The sequence below is a fragment of the Muscardinus avellanarius genome (assembly GCF_963383645.1).
Source record: "Muscardinus avellanarius genome assembly, chromosome: 12".
NCBI classification, from domain to species: Eukaryota; Metazoa; Chordata; class Mammalia; order Rodentia; family Gliridae; genus Muscardinus; species Muscardinus avellanarius.
Window position 1 is genome coordinate 92937302 of NC_137798.1, and position 17435 is coordinate 92954736.

A 17435-nucleotide genomic window follows, 5' to 3' on the forward strand; every position below is an offset into this window, starting at 1 on the left:
TTAGATGCTAGACCACCTGAGGTGGGAGACGTACAGGTGTCCCAGGATCACAGCACTGCTATAATGTGGAGTGCAGTAGTTATACCCAGCTAAATTATCACTTCTCTCTGAGGAAGAATGTCTAAGATTTATAGTACCTGATGACTTATATTCTCTTATCCCAAGATTTCCTATGAAGTTATAGGAATCAAGATAGTGTAGTCCTGGCCAAAGTACAGACATACAGACCAAAAAACCAAGTGGAATCCAGAAATACAGCCACACGCATGTGTGGCCAACTGATTTTTGACAAAGTTATCAAGACACCGGCCATGGGAGAGGATGTTCTCATGGAAACCTTCTGAGAGGCAGTATCCCGTAAGGCGAGGAGGGGTCTGAGAAACTCAGCCTCAGTCCCAAGTCTTGTCCCACCAAAGCTCTGTGGCTTTGGCAAGTCATTAACCTTTCTGTGCCTCTATTTCTCCACTGGTAAAGCAGGCACAAACACATCCCATAAGACTGTTCTGAAGATTAAATTAAGAAAGCTATGTAAATTGCTTAGCTCAGTGGCTGGCCCCTGTAAATCACCACTCCTCCTCCTCCTCCTCCTCCTCCTCCTCCTCCTCCTCCTCATCCTCTTCGTCCTCGTCACCATCCTACTCGTCCTCCTCCTTCTTCCACCCCTTATCACCTCTAGCAACCTCTTATTAATGACTTCTAAGGCACAGGGCTTAATGGGGTCAGGACATGGGGAAATTCAATCTATTATACCTTTTAAAAGTAGTTAGCCCCCACTTTGCATTCACCCATTAAAACAGCTTCCTGATGATCCGACTGTATTGGCTTCAAAAAGAATATCCGGACAAAGCGATCCCGAGCCATTTCCTGAACCCCGCCAGACTTCTGGCATGCGCGCCTGCTCACCCCCCAATCCCGGAGTTCGTTCTTGAGCGGGCTGCCACTGAGCGCTGCCAACCCCGGCACTTCTCAGTCCTTCTCGCTGGCAGCCTCTCCGTCCCTGCTGAGATGGCGGAGGTGCCCATGTTTGCTCTCTGGCTGCCAGGAGCCAGCTGTGACACTTAACTGTTCCCCCCGGTCTCTTCTCCTTTCCATCCATCCCCGGTGGTTTTTGGAAAATGCATCACAGCTGGCCCAACATGGCTCTGCTTGAGAAAGGGCTCTGGGAGGCACTGTTCTGACTTTGTAGACCTCCGGCCCTTGGCCCGCCAGCGCACACACACTTTCCTTCCTTCCAGTCTCTACTGCCCTCACAGCTGATCAAGATACTGAAAGGCCAACACCTTCCAGCACCCCCTCAAAATGTGGCTAAACTCCAGCTGGGTCAAAGACATAAGAAACTACACACCCCAAGTCAATTCTGATTTATGGCTCTTACTTGAAAGGGCACAGGCTGCCGGCGTCATCTTTTCTTATAGACCAGTTAAATATGCTTTTTTTTTTTTTTTTTTTTTTTTTTTTTAGTGGTGATAGTAATGAAGATTGAACCAGGGGCATTCTACCTCCGAGCTATACCACCAGCCATATTTCTTTTCTTTTCTTTTCTTTTCTTTTTTTTTTTTTTGTGGTACTGGAGATGGAACCCAGAGGCATTTGACCTCCAAGCTACACCCTCAGCCCTATATATATATATATATATATATATATATATATATATATATATATTTAATATATATATATATATTTAATTCTTTATTTTGAAACAAGGTCTCACTAAGTTGCAGAGAGTCTTGCTAAGTAGCTGAGGCTGGCCACGAACCGCAAACCTCCCGTCTCAGTACTGGGATTACAAGCATGTGCCACCACCCCTGGGTTCATTTTTTATTTTGAAACAGTCTAAGTTTTCTGCGTGCTGCTGGCCTTGAATCTGCAACCCTCTTTCCTCAGTCTCCTGAGTTTTACTCAGTGTGCACCACCCTGCCTGGCTAAATCTGCATGTTTTATAGGAGAGAAAGGGCATAGGTATGGGGCTTTTAGGTTGCAGGAACATGATGCCCGGGACTTCAGTATTAGAGTCTCCAGCATTGCTGGCCAGCTATGCTCTGAAGAGTGACTCCAAATGTCTGACTTTAGCAAGAAAGCAACACTTATGCATGAAAACAGTTGAATCAAGTAGCGGCGTAGATGCTGCCATCTTTGCAAAAATGTAATCTTGGGCTCTTGGAAAAAATAAAAAGGTCTGAGGCACAAGACGCACTTTCCTGCATGCTATGCCGTCCCTAGGCGCTTCTCTCTGAACCATAGCTTCCTTGGTTTTCCAGAACTTCTAAAATTAACCTGGGAGCCCCTGCAGCCTTTGGAGGGCAGCCCTGGCGAACTCTACCGATGGCCATAAGCTGAGCACCAGGTGACTCCTGTAATCCTTCTCTTCCCTCAAGGCGCCCTGGCCACCTGCTGGCTAGGAAGCAGGCTGGGCACACACAGGTATGGCTGCACACGGTCTGTTTCCTGCGTGATGCTCTCCTGTTTCTGCTGACTGGGGAGCGGAAGGCTGTCTCTCCCTCTGCCTCAGTCCACTTTGTTGATTTGTTTATTATCTGGAGTTGGTCTCTGGGAACATTCCAACCAGGGCTTATATAAGCCTTTGAAGATGAGTAATGGTGATCTGGCTTCTCCTGACTTAATAACAATTCCTGCACGGGGGTTAAAGATGACTCACGGGGAGTTGAGGCTGGAGACTCAGAGGGGAGCTGCAAGGCAGGTGCTGACGGAGACACGTGAAGCTGAAATTAGACTACACGGCTGCTCTTTGGGGCGGGTGGGGTAGGTGGATGGACTTGACTCCAGGCATGATCCCAAGCTCAGGCGACAGTGAGCCAGCCAAGGCCTGTGCCTGGAGTGGGAAGCAGCCCCCGGGTGTGCATGTGAGGCCCTCTGGCTCTCCCGACAGGATGCGTGCCATGTTGCACACTGGCAAGAGCTGAAAAAAGCTAATGTCACAGGCACTGCGGGTGCTGCCGGGGGACAACCCGTGGGAGCCCAAGGGTTTTATTAGCTGCGCCCCGCTGCCTTGTTAAAAGTGATATATCAGACTGAAAGGAGAGGTGGGGGCCCTTCGGGACTCCAGCCCAAGCAGTGCGGGTGCGTGGGGCTCCCCGGGGCATCGTGGGAGGAGGATGGTAGCGCGGCCTGCAGGGCTCGCCAGGCTCCAGAGCGGTTTCCTTTGTGTGGCCTGCTCAGCCAAGGCCCTGGATGGTGGCCAGTCTGCCAGCCCCGAGCTGGCTCCGCAGATGCTGAGCAAGGGAAGGAGGAGAGGGGAAGATCTAAGTGGCTGCCATCTGGTGACCTGAAGTAGAGTGCAGCTAAGGGCGATGACAGGAAAAGCCTTTCAAGCCACTCGGGCTGGCTTCTAGCTGCCGGGAGCAAGAGCGGTAGAGAGGCCCGGTTGGCGGCCCCCGCTCAGACAGGGGCATAGAAGAGCCCAGAGGCAACGAGGGGCTATAAATAGCAGCGCACGAGGAGGCTCTATAAACAGAGCCAGCCTCAGTGCCAGCCCCAGGGACCAGGCGGGCGGGCAGGCAGCACACGTCCCCCGACCTGGAGGAAGGCTGGTGTACATCCACACTGGGACGTGTGCACAAGAGCCACCACGCAAGCTCTCCGCACACACCAGCGGGGCTGGCTGTTTCCTCTAGCTGTTTTGCCCAGGAGCCCAGGCTCACTGTTTCTGGGCCTGGGACAGTACAGGGAGGGAGGAATGGAGGCTTAACCCTTCCCCTCCCCACTTTTTTTTGCAGTCCTGGGAATGGAACCCAGGAGCATTCTACCTCGGAGCTACACCCCAGCCCTGTTTTTTGTTCTTTATTTTGCAGAGGCCCCCACTTAGTAGCCGAGGCTGTCCTCGAACCTCCATCCTCCTGTCTCAGCCTCCCAAACGCCGGGATTACAAGCGTGTGTGCACCACCACGGGCTAGGGCTCACTCCTTTTTAATGCTTCTCCCTTTAAGGAGACAGGGCACTGTTTCAAACTTCAAGGTTAAGACACCAGATGCACTGGAAGGAAATTAGAGGCGGGCGTGGGATAGGCAAGAAGAGCTGGCTGAACGCGGTGGTGACGCAGGGGAAGGTATTCAGGTGTTAGGAGGGGGAGCTCAGCCACCCGGCCTTCTAAAGCGCACACAACTGCCACTGGGTGTATCTGCACTTCCTCCTACACAGCAATGGCTCCAGTCTCCAAGGGCTTTCCAATCGCCCACTGACTATGCTGGTCCTGACCCTCCGAAAGGTCAGAGAGAATGAGTACAAAGGCGGTGCTCTCCCCTCTCCCCAGTCTCTCTGTACTTCTGAGCTGCTCCTATCAACGGGAGTCTCTGGCTGTGACCTTGGCAGGCCACCTCGTTCTTTTTTTCTAGGGCCCGAGAGCCTCTCTCTGCCCAGGGCCTTTCTGAAGACTATGGATGGACGTTTCACACAGGCGGAAGAGCCTTCTAGGAAAGCCTTCTAAAAATGACCTACAGCTCCCAAACAGGAACCCTTGGAACTCGAGTTGGGCATTCCAACGTAAATAGGACTGTGGAGACCCCGGAAAGAGAATGACGTAGTTGGAGAGTTGCGGGGGATATCGAGGGGAGGTGTTCATTTGGCAGAGGGAACGTTGACAACAACTAACCTGTCTACTCATTACGAAAGCCCCCTGTCCTTTCCCACTGCGGTCACGAGTGCAGGAACTTTCACAGAAGCTGCTACTGATCTGCACGCGTTCACTGAATTCCTTGCTTTTTCCAGAATCTTCATTTCACCTTTGAACCCCAGCAACCAGTTCATCAAAAGTGCTTTTATCCCCCCTCAGTAGTGATCCCTGTCTAGAATGGCTGGGTGCTTAGGAAGGTGTCTGAGTTGTGAGTCGTACATGGCTCTGATGAAGTCAGTGTGCTTCCACAATTTGACTTCAGAAACCATTTCAGCCTGTAACTTGATTACAATGTGGGCTGCACCTTTTCCTGCAGTGCCATCGAAGAATGGAGGTTTTTAAGTATACATTTCTCCGGACCTTAAAAACATCATTTAAAAACCACATTCCAGGTTAACTGCTAGTTACAGAACTATGCCACTTACACATCTGCTTAGAAGTGGTGTTTTGCTGGCCAGAGGTGTGGGAAAACTGGCAATCTGAGTTCAGCAAAGGGAGCAGGAGACTTCTCACCGTCAGGGTTAGGTCAGGGCGGCCCCAGGCAGAGGACCAGGCCTCCCTGAGAACGCCTGACTGCCTATCTCTTGAGTTTTTGAAAAGTAACAGAGAAGAAAGAACAGAATCAAATTTCCTAACGCTGCCAGGAAGCTTGGGCCAAGTGGAGTGCCGTGAAAGATGGCCCCTCAGAATCCACTGTGACAGTAGTCATGGCCTGAGCATGGACGCTTTCCTATGGGAAACACTATTGTCAGTGTGAGGATTCCCACTGCTTAGGATGCCACGAAGCTCTCAAAGAGCCAGAGCTCCGACAGGCAGAAGGCCCAGCCACAGGAGTGACAGGTGGGCTCGGGCCCTAGCAGCGCTACGATGGGCTCTGCTGCCCCATGTGCCCCTCTCCATACTGGTGTGTCTCATCAGTAAAGAGTTGTGACGCAGTAATGTTGGTGCCGCACGCTGAGCAGAGGGTTGTGGCCACGTGTGTAATGTGGGTAGTGGCCCAAGCATCAGATCAGGAGGAGGAAAGGACAGATATCTTCATGTAACGTCACTTTTCACCCCCTGGGAAGGAGGCATCTAAAACCACAGTAGTCTAGCTCCAAAGATATGAGAGGCCATTGGGCGGTAGACAGAAGTTCAAGTAAGGAAGAGAGAGTTTCTCTCAAACTGTACGCTGCTCAGTAGTCGGAGGAAGGCAGACAGGGGCCCTGCTCAGCTGAATCCACCTTGCCCTTCTCTCTGCAGCAGCTGGGAACGCTGGATTAAGGAGCCTGTCATTCCATTTCAAGATTGGTCCAAGATGCCGCAGTCCAGATGATCCAAAGTGGCACTCTGAGCCAAGCATGTGGTGGTGCACGCTTATAATCCCAGTATCTGGGACGCTGGGGCAGGAGGATTGCAGGTTTAAGGCCAGCCTTGGCTACTTAGTGAAGCCCTCTGCGACTTAGTGAGATCCTTTTTCCAAAATAAAGAGCTAAAATATATATATATATATATATGTATATATATATGTATATATGTATATATATATATATATGTATATATATGTATATATGTAGGGTTGGGGTGTGGCTTGGAAGTAGAATACCCCTGGTTCAATCCCCAGGACCACAAAATGGCAGCCTGGTACTCATGAGGTCCCAGGGAGAAAAGAGATTTCTAAAACTGGGCATCGCTCAGCTCTCTCGTGGTTAAGCTGGTCTGTGGAGCCTGTCCTACAAACTTACAGGAGAATTGGAACTGGGACTCATAATGGGGTCTGCTTCCCTTTCCTCCCCTGTCAGCCGTGAAGTCCTATCGCCGTGGGGACACCGCCGTGTATTCACTCACACACACACACAGCCACATGTCCATATCCACAGGCACGTGGTCACGCGCTTCGGCAGTTTTTGAAGTGAGTGTACAAGGGAAGGCTTCAGTATTAGTTCTTCCTATGGCCTGATGTATAAATGAGAAGGTTAAGTTCACAAACTATGGCGCTGTAGGCTATAGAAATATCTACTCACAACCTGCTTGTATCTCAGGGGGAGTATTCAAAAGCATCATGGCACTGGCAGCATCAATGTCAGGATCTGGAAAAATCAACCAATAAATAACATTATTTACAAGGGGGCTGGTGTGTGTGTGTGTGTGTGTGTGTGTGTGTGTGTGTATTTCCCTGTAAGCTACAGTTTATGAATGCAGAGGAGAGAGAGAGAGAGAGAGAGAGAGAGAGAGAGAGAGAGAGAGAGAGAGAAAGAAAGAAATATCCAGGGAACTAGATGAGTTATCCCAAGGGTGACTTTTCTTACCATTTGGATTTAAGAGGGGGAGGGGAGAGAGGTGTTGTAGAATGAGATTTAAGGAGTTTATTAGTAGTTTTTTTTTTTTTTTAATTGGGTGAATACGGTCTCTTGTTGTTTTGTTAATGTCCTAACTTGGACTGTATGCTCCTGATACGTTGCTGGTCTCTGCGTGCACTCTGCTTTTACCCTGGGGTGGAGGAGCAGGAGAGTTGGTGACAGTAGGAAGTTCAGCCTTGAGAATCTTTACGGACTGGGGAAAGCTCAAGGAGAAAGAGCATTAAACACACCTGCATGGAGAGAGATACAAAGAAGACATTTGGTCATTCCCACTTGTCAGCTGAATGTAAATTGCATTTAAGGAGGTTAAGTGTGTGTGCGGTGTTGATGGAGGTGGTGAAGCCATTAAAAAAAAGGCGCTTTAAAGAAAAAAAAATAATTAAGTTCTGATGTTGATGGCAAGGTGTTTGATTCCACAGCAATTATTGCTTTGAATATGGGCAGAAAAAAGGGATAAGATTCAAAACAACAACAACAACAACAAAAACCCCAAATATTCCTCGCGGCGTTGCTATAATTCCTAATAGGTTTCTGAATCCTTACCGATCCACCAGTTGACAGATGGCAGGTTATATAGAGACAGAAAAATATTATCCCTTTATAACTAAATTCATTTTCCTCTGAGAAACAGCAGCGCCGCTGCTATAGAAATGAAGGTCGCCGTGGCAACGGTAAACAACCCCCGAAAAATGGTCACTGAATAGGCTGAAAAGAACATCTGCCCCAGCGCAACGGCCCAGCTGCCCTGGGGCGAAATGCGCTAATAGTGCAGTGATGCCTCGTGACAGAAGCTGCCGCCTGTGCCCTGTCCAAATAAATGAAGTGTGCAATTGAAGTCGACATCAAAATGCCTGCCCTTGCAGATTACGGCCTCCGCGTCCGCTAAACTCGGTGACTAATGATGGGGGCTGGGGGGGGGGGGCTCACGTTTGTCAGTTTTTGTACAAATTACATACCAAAAATTCAATTTACTACTAATGGCTCCGTGGCACTTTATTTGGGGTATTATGTGAGAAAATTACTTTTTTTTTTTTTTACTGTTTTAAAAAGTACATTTTTTCATACTTTATACGTGCAGTTTAATTCCAAGGGAGTAATGCCATGTGGTAAAAGCCCCACAAGCAATTAATAATATGGATGGTGCTGACTGTAGAAGACAATCTCCCCCCCCGCCCCCCAAAAAAAGCAAAGAAACTTTACTCTGCAGGACATTTTCTATTCTGCCTGCAGGAGGGCTTTTACTTACACTCCATAATGGAGTAAAAGTTTATTTTAATAAGTGCATTGTATGAGAAACAGGTAAATTAACTTATTTGGCAACTCCTAGGGTGCAATTCCTAAAACAGTCATCCCTCCCCACTGGTATTTGTGCGCACTTGTGCATACACGCGCGCGCGCGCGCACACACACACACACACACACACACAATCAAGTGGTTAATTAAAAAGCTTAAAGTCTCACTCACGTCTCCAGCCCCCATCCCATGTCTCTCTGTAGGGCCTGTTTTTAGGGAGACTCACTGGCGCGCCCAGCTGCGAGGGACCAGCTCTCAGGCCTTTCTTTCCCTCCTGTTCCTCCTTTTTGGGAAGAGCCTTTTCCTTTTCCAGAAAGGAGCCAAGAAAACCCGCTGTATCTTCTCACCAAGGTTCTTTGCCATCTCTTAAGAATCCCGGTGGGTCAGGTCACCCGGGCTTGGTCTGGCTAGATGCTGCCCACCTCCCTAGGTGATCAGGAGGTCCCTTGGGCAAAAGGAAACGCAGGTAAGCCAGGAGTCGAGCCGGGCGTGGTGGCTCACGCTTGTAATCCCAGTGCTTGGGAGGCTGAAACAGGAGGATCGCACAGGTTCATTCGAAGCCGGCCTTAGCTACTGAGTGAGGCTCTCAGCAACTTAGTGAGACCCTGTGTCTAATAAAATATAAAAATAGGTCTAGAAGTGTAGCCTGGAGGCAGAAAAACCCTGGATTCCATCTTTAGTACCACTAAATAAATAAATAAATAAATAAATAAAAGCCAGGAGTCTTTTCTGATGTATTTTGCTAGCACATGAAAGTTGCATGTTCTCTGAAAACACACTGGACCTCAGAAGGAAGTCTGGGAGCCAGGTACACAGAGGGGACTGGGGAGTAGAGTAGAGTGACGGAGAGAAGGACCCCTGCACTCGGATTTAGAAGATCTGAGGCGTTGGCGGGAACTTCAGACCCTGTGACAACCATCCTTATGTTACCCACAGTCCAAGCCGAGCCAAGTGGACACATCAGGTAAATATGTACAAGAGGCTGGGAGACAAGTTCCCCATCTTCCCTTCTAACTGGATTTGCCATGCCTGATGGCTCCACAGATGACAGGTGCCGAGGCTCTCCTGGAACTGAAGCCGGTCTCCAGCCATTTAGGGGACAGGATCTCATTCACAATGCATGCCTGCAACCCCACTCTCCATCCCCAAAGGCCCAGGTGCTCAGCAGCCTCATGCAGAGAACAGAGTGCAGGGCGGGGTCTGAGATTCTCTGAAGATCCGAGCAAGCAACTGGCAAGCACTTAGTACACAACCATGCACGCCAGCACCCTACAGTGCTAGCCCGCCCCTGGGAGTACAGTGAGTGCCATCCTTGAAAAAAGTCATTTTATTGAGGGCTGATCTCCAAACAATAAGATACACCTGTTTCCTGTGTAGGGTTTGATGAGTTTCGAGAAATTGTATACCAGTGTTATATACAACCAAGGACCCATTTCCATCACCCCCGAGCTTCCTGGCACCCCGATGCACACGTAACCTATCCCCACCTCGGGAAAGCCACTGGTTTGCTTTCTGTTATTTGTTCATGGTGTCAGGAGTTGTTCCTTACGGTCTTAAGTGAGTAGTATTCCACTGAACGGATATACCACCATTTGTTTGTCCCTTCACCTACATTGACACTGGACTTATTCGCAGATTTAGACATTATAACAAAGCTGCTATGAACTTTTGTACCAGTCTTCCAGGACATTTTTCCATGTTTCTTTAGTAACTGCGGGTCTGATGATGTTTAATTTTATAGGCCATGGCTAAGCCACTCTCCAAGGGTTCCGTATCGGGTATGAGGTGTTCTAGTTCCTCCAGATTTTTGTCAACACTTGATATTGTCGATTTTAAAAAGCAGGAGCCATCTAGTGGGTGTGTAGTAGTATTTCATTGTGGCTTTATTGTATATATTTACCCAATAAATACATCTTTTCATGAGCTTAATGGCCGTTTACATATCTTCTTACAAGAAAAGTCTGCTCAACTTTTTTGCCCATTATTAGATTGGGTTGTTCAACTTAAAATCCAGCTGTATGGTTTCTTTAAATCTTCTAAATTTAATTCTTTGTGACACACACACACACACACACACACACACACACACACACACCGGCTTCACATTTCAATATACAGAAGTTGTAAATTTTTATAAAGTTCATTTGACCAATTACTTCTTTTGAACTTAATGCCCCAATGTCCCAATAAGAATTCATAGCTTACTGAGGTTGCAAAGATGTTTGCTACGTGGCATATTTTTGTTTTCATTTGTGTACTAAATATTAAAAGTCATCTAGATGCAATACTCTCTTTTATAGGTAAATAAAAGTGGAAGTAATAAGCCAGACTTCTCATTTCGTAATCTCACAGAATTGTACAGGTCAATACCAGAGAGATGCCCCCTGGCTCCTGGTGTGACATGCCTTTATCCTCATCCCACCCTGACACCCGTGTGTGTTTCAGTCCTCAGAGCAGACACTCTCCCCCCTCCTAGCCAAAAAAAAAAAAAAAAAAAAAAAAGGAGTTGCATTGTAGCTTACTTTCAATATATTTACAATGCTTACTTTCAATATATTAAAATACCAAGTCACCCCCACCAGCTTTTCAACAATCACGAGAGACATCTATGATCAATTAAAATACACAAACATTCTAGGTGAATATAGTTTGAGAAATCAATGCCTTCTGCTTACTTTCAGACTCATATTTTATGTATATATGTCCAGAAATTACCTATGCAAAAACAAAAATTTATGTATATCCATAGAGATTCCAACACATACATATTTACACTCAGACACACAAATCTATGTTTCAAAAATAGGTTTGCAAGCCGTGCGTGGTGGTACGATTGTAATCCCAGTACTTGGAAGGCTGAGACAGGAGGATCACAGGTTTGCTGCCAGCTTCAGCTGCTTAGTGAGGACCTCTGCAATTCAGTGAGACCCTATTTCAAAATAAAGAATATATTTAAAAAATAGGGCTGGGGTGTAGCTTGGAGGTAGAAGTCCCTGGGTTAAATCACCAGTAACACACACAGACACAGACACACAAACACAAAGTTTGCAGGGGTCTTCTCTCCCCACCTTATCCAAAGTCTCATTTTCTGTGGTTTCAGTTATCCATGGTTTGAAAATCCATCCCCAAAATAACATGATTTTTATTAATGTATACTGCTGTAATTATTTTATTTCAGTACTAGCTCTTGTCAATTTCTTACTTAATTTATAAACTAATCTAATTACTTAGTCATAAATTAATTTCTGAATTAATGTCATAGGTTTGCATGTATAAGAAAAAACATTATATATAGGGCTTAGTATCCTTTGTGGCTTTAGAGATCTGCTGGGAATCATGCAAGGATAAGGGGGAGCTACTGCATCTGGAAAATACTTTTCTGCCACCAACCTCTCCTATTAGTATGCTTTATCTAAAGTTTTTCTACACTAACTCTGGATAAAAACATACCCTGCTGTTTGTACTGGCATTCTCTTTTCTTTAGAGGGTAGATTATCAAATGACAGAAACGACGAATTTGGGCTGATTCCTGTGCCTGAGCTCCTCCCCACAGATCCTGGGCCCTGCACAGTCCAGTCCTGTGCTTCTTCCAGACGCCTTCCTATGAAGACCAGCATGGCCCCATTCTTTCCCCCTCTGCCTCTCTGGGGCCCGCAGCCATTGTCCACTTTGTGATGAGCTATTTTTCATAAGCACATGCTGGGTCTTCCTAAAAATCCTTGTGTGATCAGGAGAGCCTAGTGAAGGTCTTCCTTTCTGGAAAGCAAGAAGTGTGTGCTGATGGAGGTCTCCTCTTTTGCTAGGATGCTTGTGACAGAGAACACCTGTTTGGCAGCTTTTCGGCTACAGGTATTTTAGGGCACTGGGGAACTGTTTGGTGCCAGAAGACACTTCTGGTCTGCAGGCTTGGCTGATTCTGAAGAAGACCTAGGGGAGGGGAGTGATGGACTAGCTGTGAATAATTTTTCCATGGGCTTAAAGAAATGGTCCACCCTGCACACCTGATCCAATCCATTTTATCAATATAAGAACAAAGAAAAGTATTTTGGCCGGGAGCTCTTTCTAGTGATGAAGATCCACTTGGCAGGAGTATCCTCTGTGTTGTATTCTAGAGACTGGAGTGAGGCAGAGAAGGACAGGAGAATAAAGAAGCATTACCCCTTTTTATATGTGGCTGGATGATTTTTCCCAACAGTACCTGACTCAGCATCCCAATACAGGAATCCAACTCATTTAGTACTGCGTAATTCAGTATAACACCCAGTGAGCCATCCTGGGTGCTTAATAGAGTTATGACCGTCGTCAACACCAAGCCAATCTCGAATCCCATATTGAAAAAAACTGTCTCCTTGCTCATGCTTTGGTAACGATGTTATTTCTCTGGACTGGTTCCCAACGGCCCATTTCAATTTTCATCTTTAATACAGTTGTCTTACCACACTGCCTCTTCTCTGGAGTAAGGCTGAAAATCAGCCACACTCTCCTCTTGAATGTACACACACAACTGCATTAGGCCACGGCGCGAGAAGCAGAAACCAAAGCTTCCCGATTGATGGTTCAGCTATCTGGATGAAGAAAAGCTATGGGGCTTCATTCTCCCAACATGTGTCCTGAGGAAACTCTGCGGGCAAGATGGGCTGAGCACTGGGCTAGCTACAAGGATCTCAGGGCTTGAGTCTTGCGTCTGCTGCTTATTAACCTGTAGCTCGTTTTGCTGGGTCTGACTCTGCTCCTGCGAGAGGGACCAGGAGCTTGGGTTTTCATTCTCTTCTACACTCTGCCTGGCTCTGCCTGGAATGTCCCTTAGTTTCCTCTTCCCCCTCTAATCTGTGCTTTGGAGGAGAGTAAAAGGTCATTATGTAACTGAATAAAAAGGTAAATGTAAGAGACATTAAAAAGAAACAATGAAGGCACACAGGTAGATGGACATTCTCAGGGACAAGGGCACAAGTCTGCGCAGGGCGACGCATGCATCAGGATGCTCACGGTCCCTCTTGGCTCTCCTACAGAGCTGTTCTAGGACAGCTTCTCCTCGTCTGCCTTGTTTGCTGCTGTATCCCCAGCACCTAGAACAGCGTTTGGAACCTAACAGGGTACAGATGATAAATGAATCGGTGGCTCATCCTATCTGCCTCTCAGGTGAATCTAGTGGTCTCAAGTTCAGCACCAAGCTGGGAGAGAACCACCAGGCTCTGGATGCACAGTGGAATCCCCCAGGAGCTCCAGAAAGGCAAATGTCAGACCCACCCAAGGAGATGCCGAGTTGCTTAAAAATTGACTGGGGAATTCTCACACAAAGGAAAGGTAACGAACCACCTTTAGTAGTAGTAAACCAACTATCTTTATCCATTTCCCACAGCTCTGCATAAGAGAAACACATCTAAAAGTACTTGTCTAATTCCTAAAAGTGGAGAAAAGAAATATACTTTTCATCTGTATGCACACCCCCACACCTTTTTATTTATTGTTTCTGAAGCAGGGTCTGCCAGGTTGCTGCGAGTCTTGCTATACGGCTCCAGGCTGCCTCGGGCCTGTGATCCTCCTGTCTCACTCTCCCAAGTACTGGGAGCATAGGCGTGCGCCGCCATGCCCCACTAAAAAGAAATACTTGACTAACTTTTAGGGCCAAGAAGACATGAAACAAATTAAAAATAAAGAAACATCAAGCAAGCAAATAAAGCTTTAAGTAAGCTGCAATTTCCTGGGCAACTGATTGGGTCTGCTTGGTTGTGTTCATGCACATGTTTAGACCAAGTCAGGGTTTCTCAACCTGGATCCGTTTGGTACTCCCTTCTCTACGTAAAGCAACGTCTAGAAACGCTTTTGACTGTCAGGACTAGGTGGGAGGGAAGCGTGTTCCTGGCATCTCAGGGATAGAGACAGGGATGTTGCCCAGCATTCTACAGTACAGGGGATGATCTGTACAACAACTGTTCAGTTCAAAGGTAAGTTGTGCTAAGGTAGAGAAACCCTATATTAAGGGCTTCTTACCTAAATATCATAAATATCTGCTATGGTTTAATAAAAAAAAAAGCAGTTTTTGAACCATTGTCTCAAACAGAGCATATCAAAAGCAAACAAAAGTAAAATTCACCTTGTTTTTTTCTTTCTCTTTTTTCCTTGCAAAATTCCTAGGTGTAGGTGAATACAATTGGAGATCTCCATTTGCTGCTTTGAAACCACTTAAGTAAGAGTCGTATCCTTTGGCTTTTGTTGCAATCGATCAAGGTATCTCCAACAGCTGCCTGTGATCTCGGAGGCGGGATGGGCTGTCATTTGCCACCAATACGTCTATTTCCCTTTTGGCTAAAGGTTACGGATAGAGAAGTTCCTGCGGGGAGGCGCAGCGGGGATGAAGTGGAAAATAAGAGACGGGATCCACCTTGCACGTGAACTGCAAACATCTGAGGGGGGGCTCATCACAGCCAAGACAGGGAGGAACCCAAGACTGATGCCAAGGTGTGATTTTAAATGTTGCCATCGCCGGGCGTGGGTGGCGCATGCTTGTAATCCCCGCGCTTGGGAGGCGGAGACAGGAGGATCGTGCAGGTTCGAAGCCAGCCACGCTGGCTTAAGAGACCCTGTTTCCAAATAAAAAAAGTATAAAAATAGGTCTGGGAGTGTAACCTGGAGGTAGAAGGGTTTCCAGGAACCCTAGTACCACCACCAAAAAAAAAAAAAAAAAAAAAAAAAAAAAAAAAATTGCCATCATGGTGGGAGTTGTAGATACATAAAAAAAATAGGCTTTCTGCTCTAAACAAACAAGTCAAATTAAAAAAATGCGCCATATGGGTTCTGAAGGGAAACACACCAAATACTTGGTGCGGGCAAGTTTCTAGCACTCTGAACCTCATACCTCATTTTGATGTAGAATTACAAAGCACCAATAAAAACACATTAAAAAAAAAAAAAGCCGGGCGTGGGTGGCGCATGCTTGTAATCCCCACGCTTGGGAGGCGGAGACAGGAGGATCGTGCAGGTTCGAAGCCAGCCGTGCTGGCTTAAGAGACCCTGTTTCCAAATAAAAAGTATAAAATAGGTCTGGGAGTGTAGAAGGGCTTCCAGGAACCCCAGTACCAAAAAAAAAAAAAAAAAAAAAGTTAAAGAATGTGTCAAAAGAATACCCCAAACTCTTGCTACCCCAAGGATTCAAGGCAAGACAAAATCAATAATCAAGCATGTTGAAACTAAGAGCTGATTGTTAAGCCTGAAAGATCATGGAAATGAGGCTGGGGCAGGGAAGCTGAATAAACCGTGGGTCCATCTCAGGTATGACCAGGCTCCCACGCACACACTTTCTTAGTCTTTCTCAGCTTCATACAGAGACTGGTAAACTCTAAATGAGGAATTATCAACCCTGCAAATTAGGAATTCGCTGTAGCTCCCCCATCGGGGTGTCTTTCTAGCTTGCACACCTTGCCTATTTGCTAGCCCTAATTCCATTCCTACAGAAAGATTCAGGGAAAGGTCTTAGAAGGTAAGTAAAGAGCCCGACGCGCCTCCTGGGCTGGGAGTCGGATGCCCAGGGCCCTGGTTTCGCTAGGTCTCAGGTGCCCATCTCTAAGGTGCCGTCCAGGTGGCTGGGTCAGAGGCTCTGTCAGGGCCTCGAAGTCACTGTTGCTGCTGCTTCTCTGTTGGAGAAAAAGAATCACTCTGTGACCCTCCAGGCAGACGCTCGCACACTTCCTGATGATAAGAAACACTTGGACTTTGATGTCTTCTGGGTCCCTTGCAGAAGTCCACGTTACATAGTTCATTTTCTAACCTGTGTTTCCAAAGCACGGGAACACGTTTCTCCAGCTTCTGGCCCCAACACTTTGTCCCAGGCACTCCATGTTTTCCTAATGATGAGTGTCTACCTCTCTGTACCTTTGACCAGCTTGTGGAAGTCTTTCTAGAGCAGCTGCTTGGGAGCCAAGTAAAAGGAACCACGGGGGCTAAAACTGACAGCAAGAAAGAATCTAGAACTCTAGAATTTAAAGACCAGGGCAAAGGTAACAGTCGACCCAGATACACAGTCAGGACTTTGTCTCCGGACAAAATGATTATTTTAGAAATAGGGTTGTTGGGCTGGTTCTATTTGGCTCACCTGAAATGCTGTGCTTACTGTGATGGGTTTTTGGTTCTGTTTTGAAATTTTTTCGAGTTCTTTTTATTTTTGTGAAAGAGGAGGAAGAGGAGAAGGAGAAAGAGGAGAAAAAAAGATGAAGGAGGAGAAGATGAAGATGATGAAGAAGAGAGGAAACCAGTACAGTCCTGCACATACTTTTATCCTAGACCTCTGGCAATACGTTTTTGTTATCGATTTTTAAAAAACGTTTTTATAGGCGAATGAGACATTGAATAATCCTCTGAAGTCCCTTTCCTCGACACCTCCCAGTAAATCTCTACTCATCGCATCCTCTGGTTTTGCCTCCTGGGTCACCCTTCTCTGGGGATGCTGTAACTGATAGCCATGAACAGAGGGGACATCTGGGGGTGATGTGGAGGGAAGGGGAAAGCAGGCTTATGCTGAAGTCCTCTCTTTGCCTTTGTAAAACTTCCTGGCCTCTTCAACCAGCGAGGGAAGCCAGCCTTGTATGCACGATAGCTTCCCTTGGGGCAGGACTAGGCATGGGGACTCCCACAAGAGCCCCGAGATCCACAGAGCTTGGCTACCCTGGTCTTTGGGCCAAAGCACAAGCCAGGTGCAGAGACAGAGACAGAACTGGGAGAACAGGGGACAGGAGTTGAAGCCCATAGGAACAATCAGTGAGCCACAGAGAGAGATGGACAAACAACTGGCAAAAATGGAGCGCCCAGTGCACCTCTCTTCTGTGTCCTCTCCATGCGATGAGCTCGCCTCTCCAGTGCCTGGCTAGCCCTGACTGTCCAGACTTCCCTGTCCTTCCTGTAGGTCACGGCTCAGCCCTGCCTCCAGTAAAGGGCTGGGGGTCGCTCGCTAGTAACCCGGCACTGACTGTCGCTGGGCCACGGGGATTTGCGTGGTGGCCTGGGTCCGGCTGGATGAGGTAGTGCCACTGAACACTGAGAACCGAGTGATATCACTCCTGGGTATCGTCACTGGCTTGGTCTTCTATGAAGCCTCTGTGCAAAACCCCGTTTCTGACATCAAAGAATCCATCATGGAGAGGCACTGGCAGGTGTGTGAAAGGAAATACTGTTCAGAGCCTCG

At 47.2% G+C, this 17435-nt stretch overlaps 1 protein-coding gene across 2 annotated transcripts in view; it reads right to left on the reverse strand.

Annotated features, from left to right (window-relative positions):
* The window catches only part of FOXN3 (forkhead box N3), a gene marked incomplete at both ends in the record, with an annotated part of 232317 nt that overhangs the window by 22736 nt on the left and 192146 nt on the right, over positions 1–17435 (reverse strand). Inside the window, one exon of one of the 2 annotated variants that reach the window (XM_080708321.1) lies at positions 6631–6696. The exons of the other annotated variant lie outside the window; for it this stretch is intronic. Coding sequence (XP_080564447.1) covers positions 6631–6696 — 66 coding nt within the window. The remainder of the gene's footprint in view (positions 1–6630; positions 6697–17435) is intronic. 2 annotated transcript variants of the gene reach the window in all.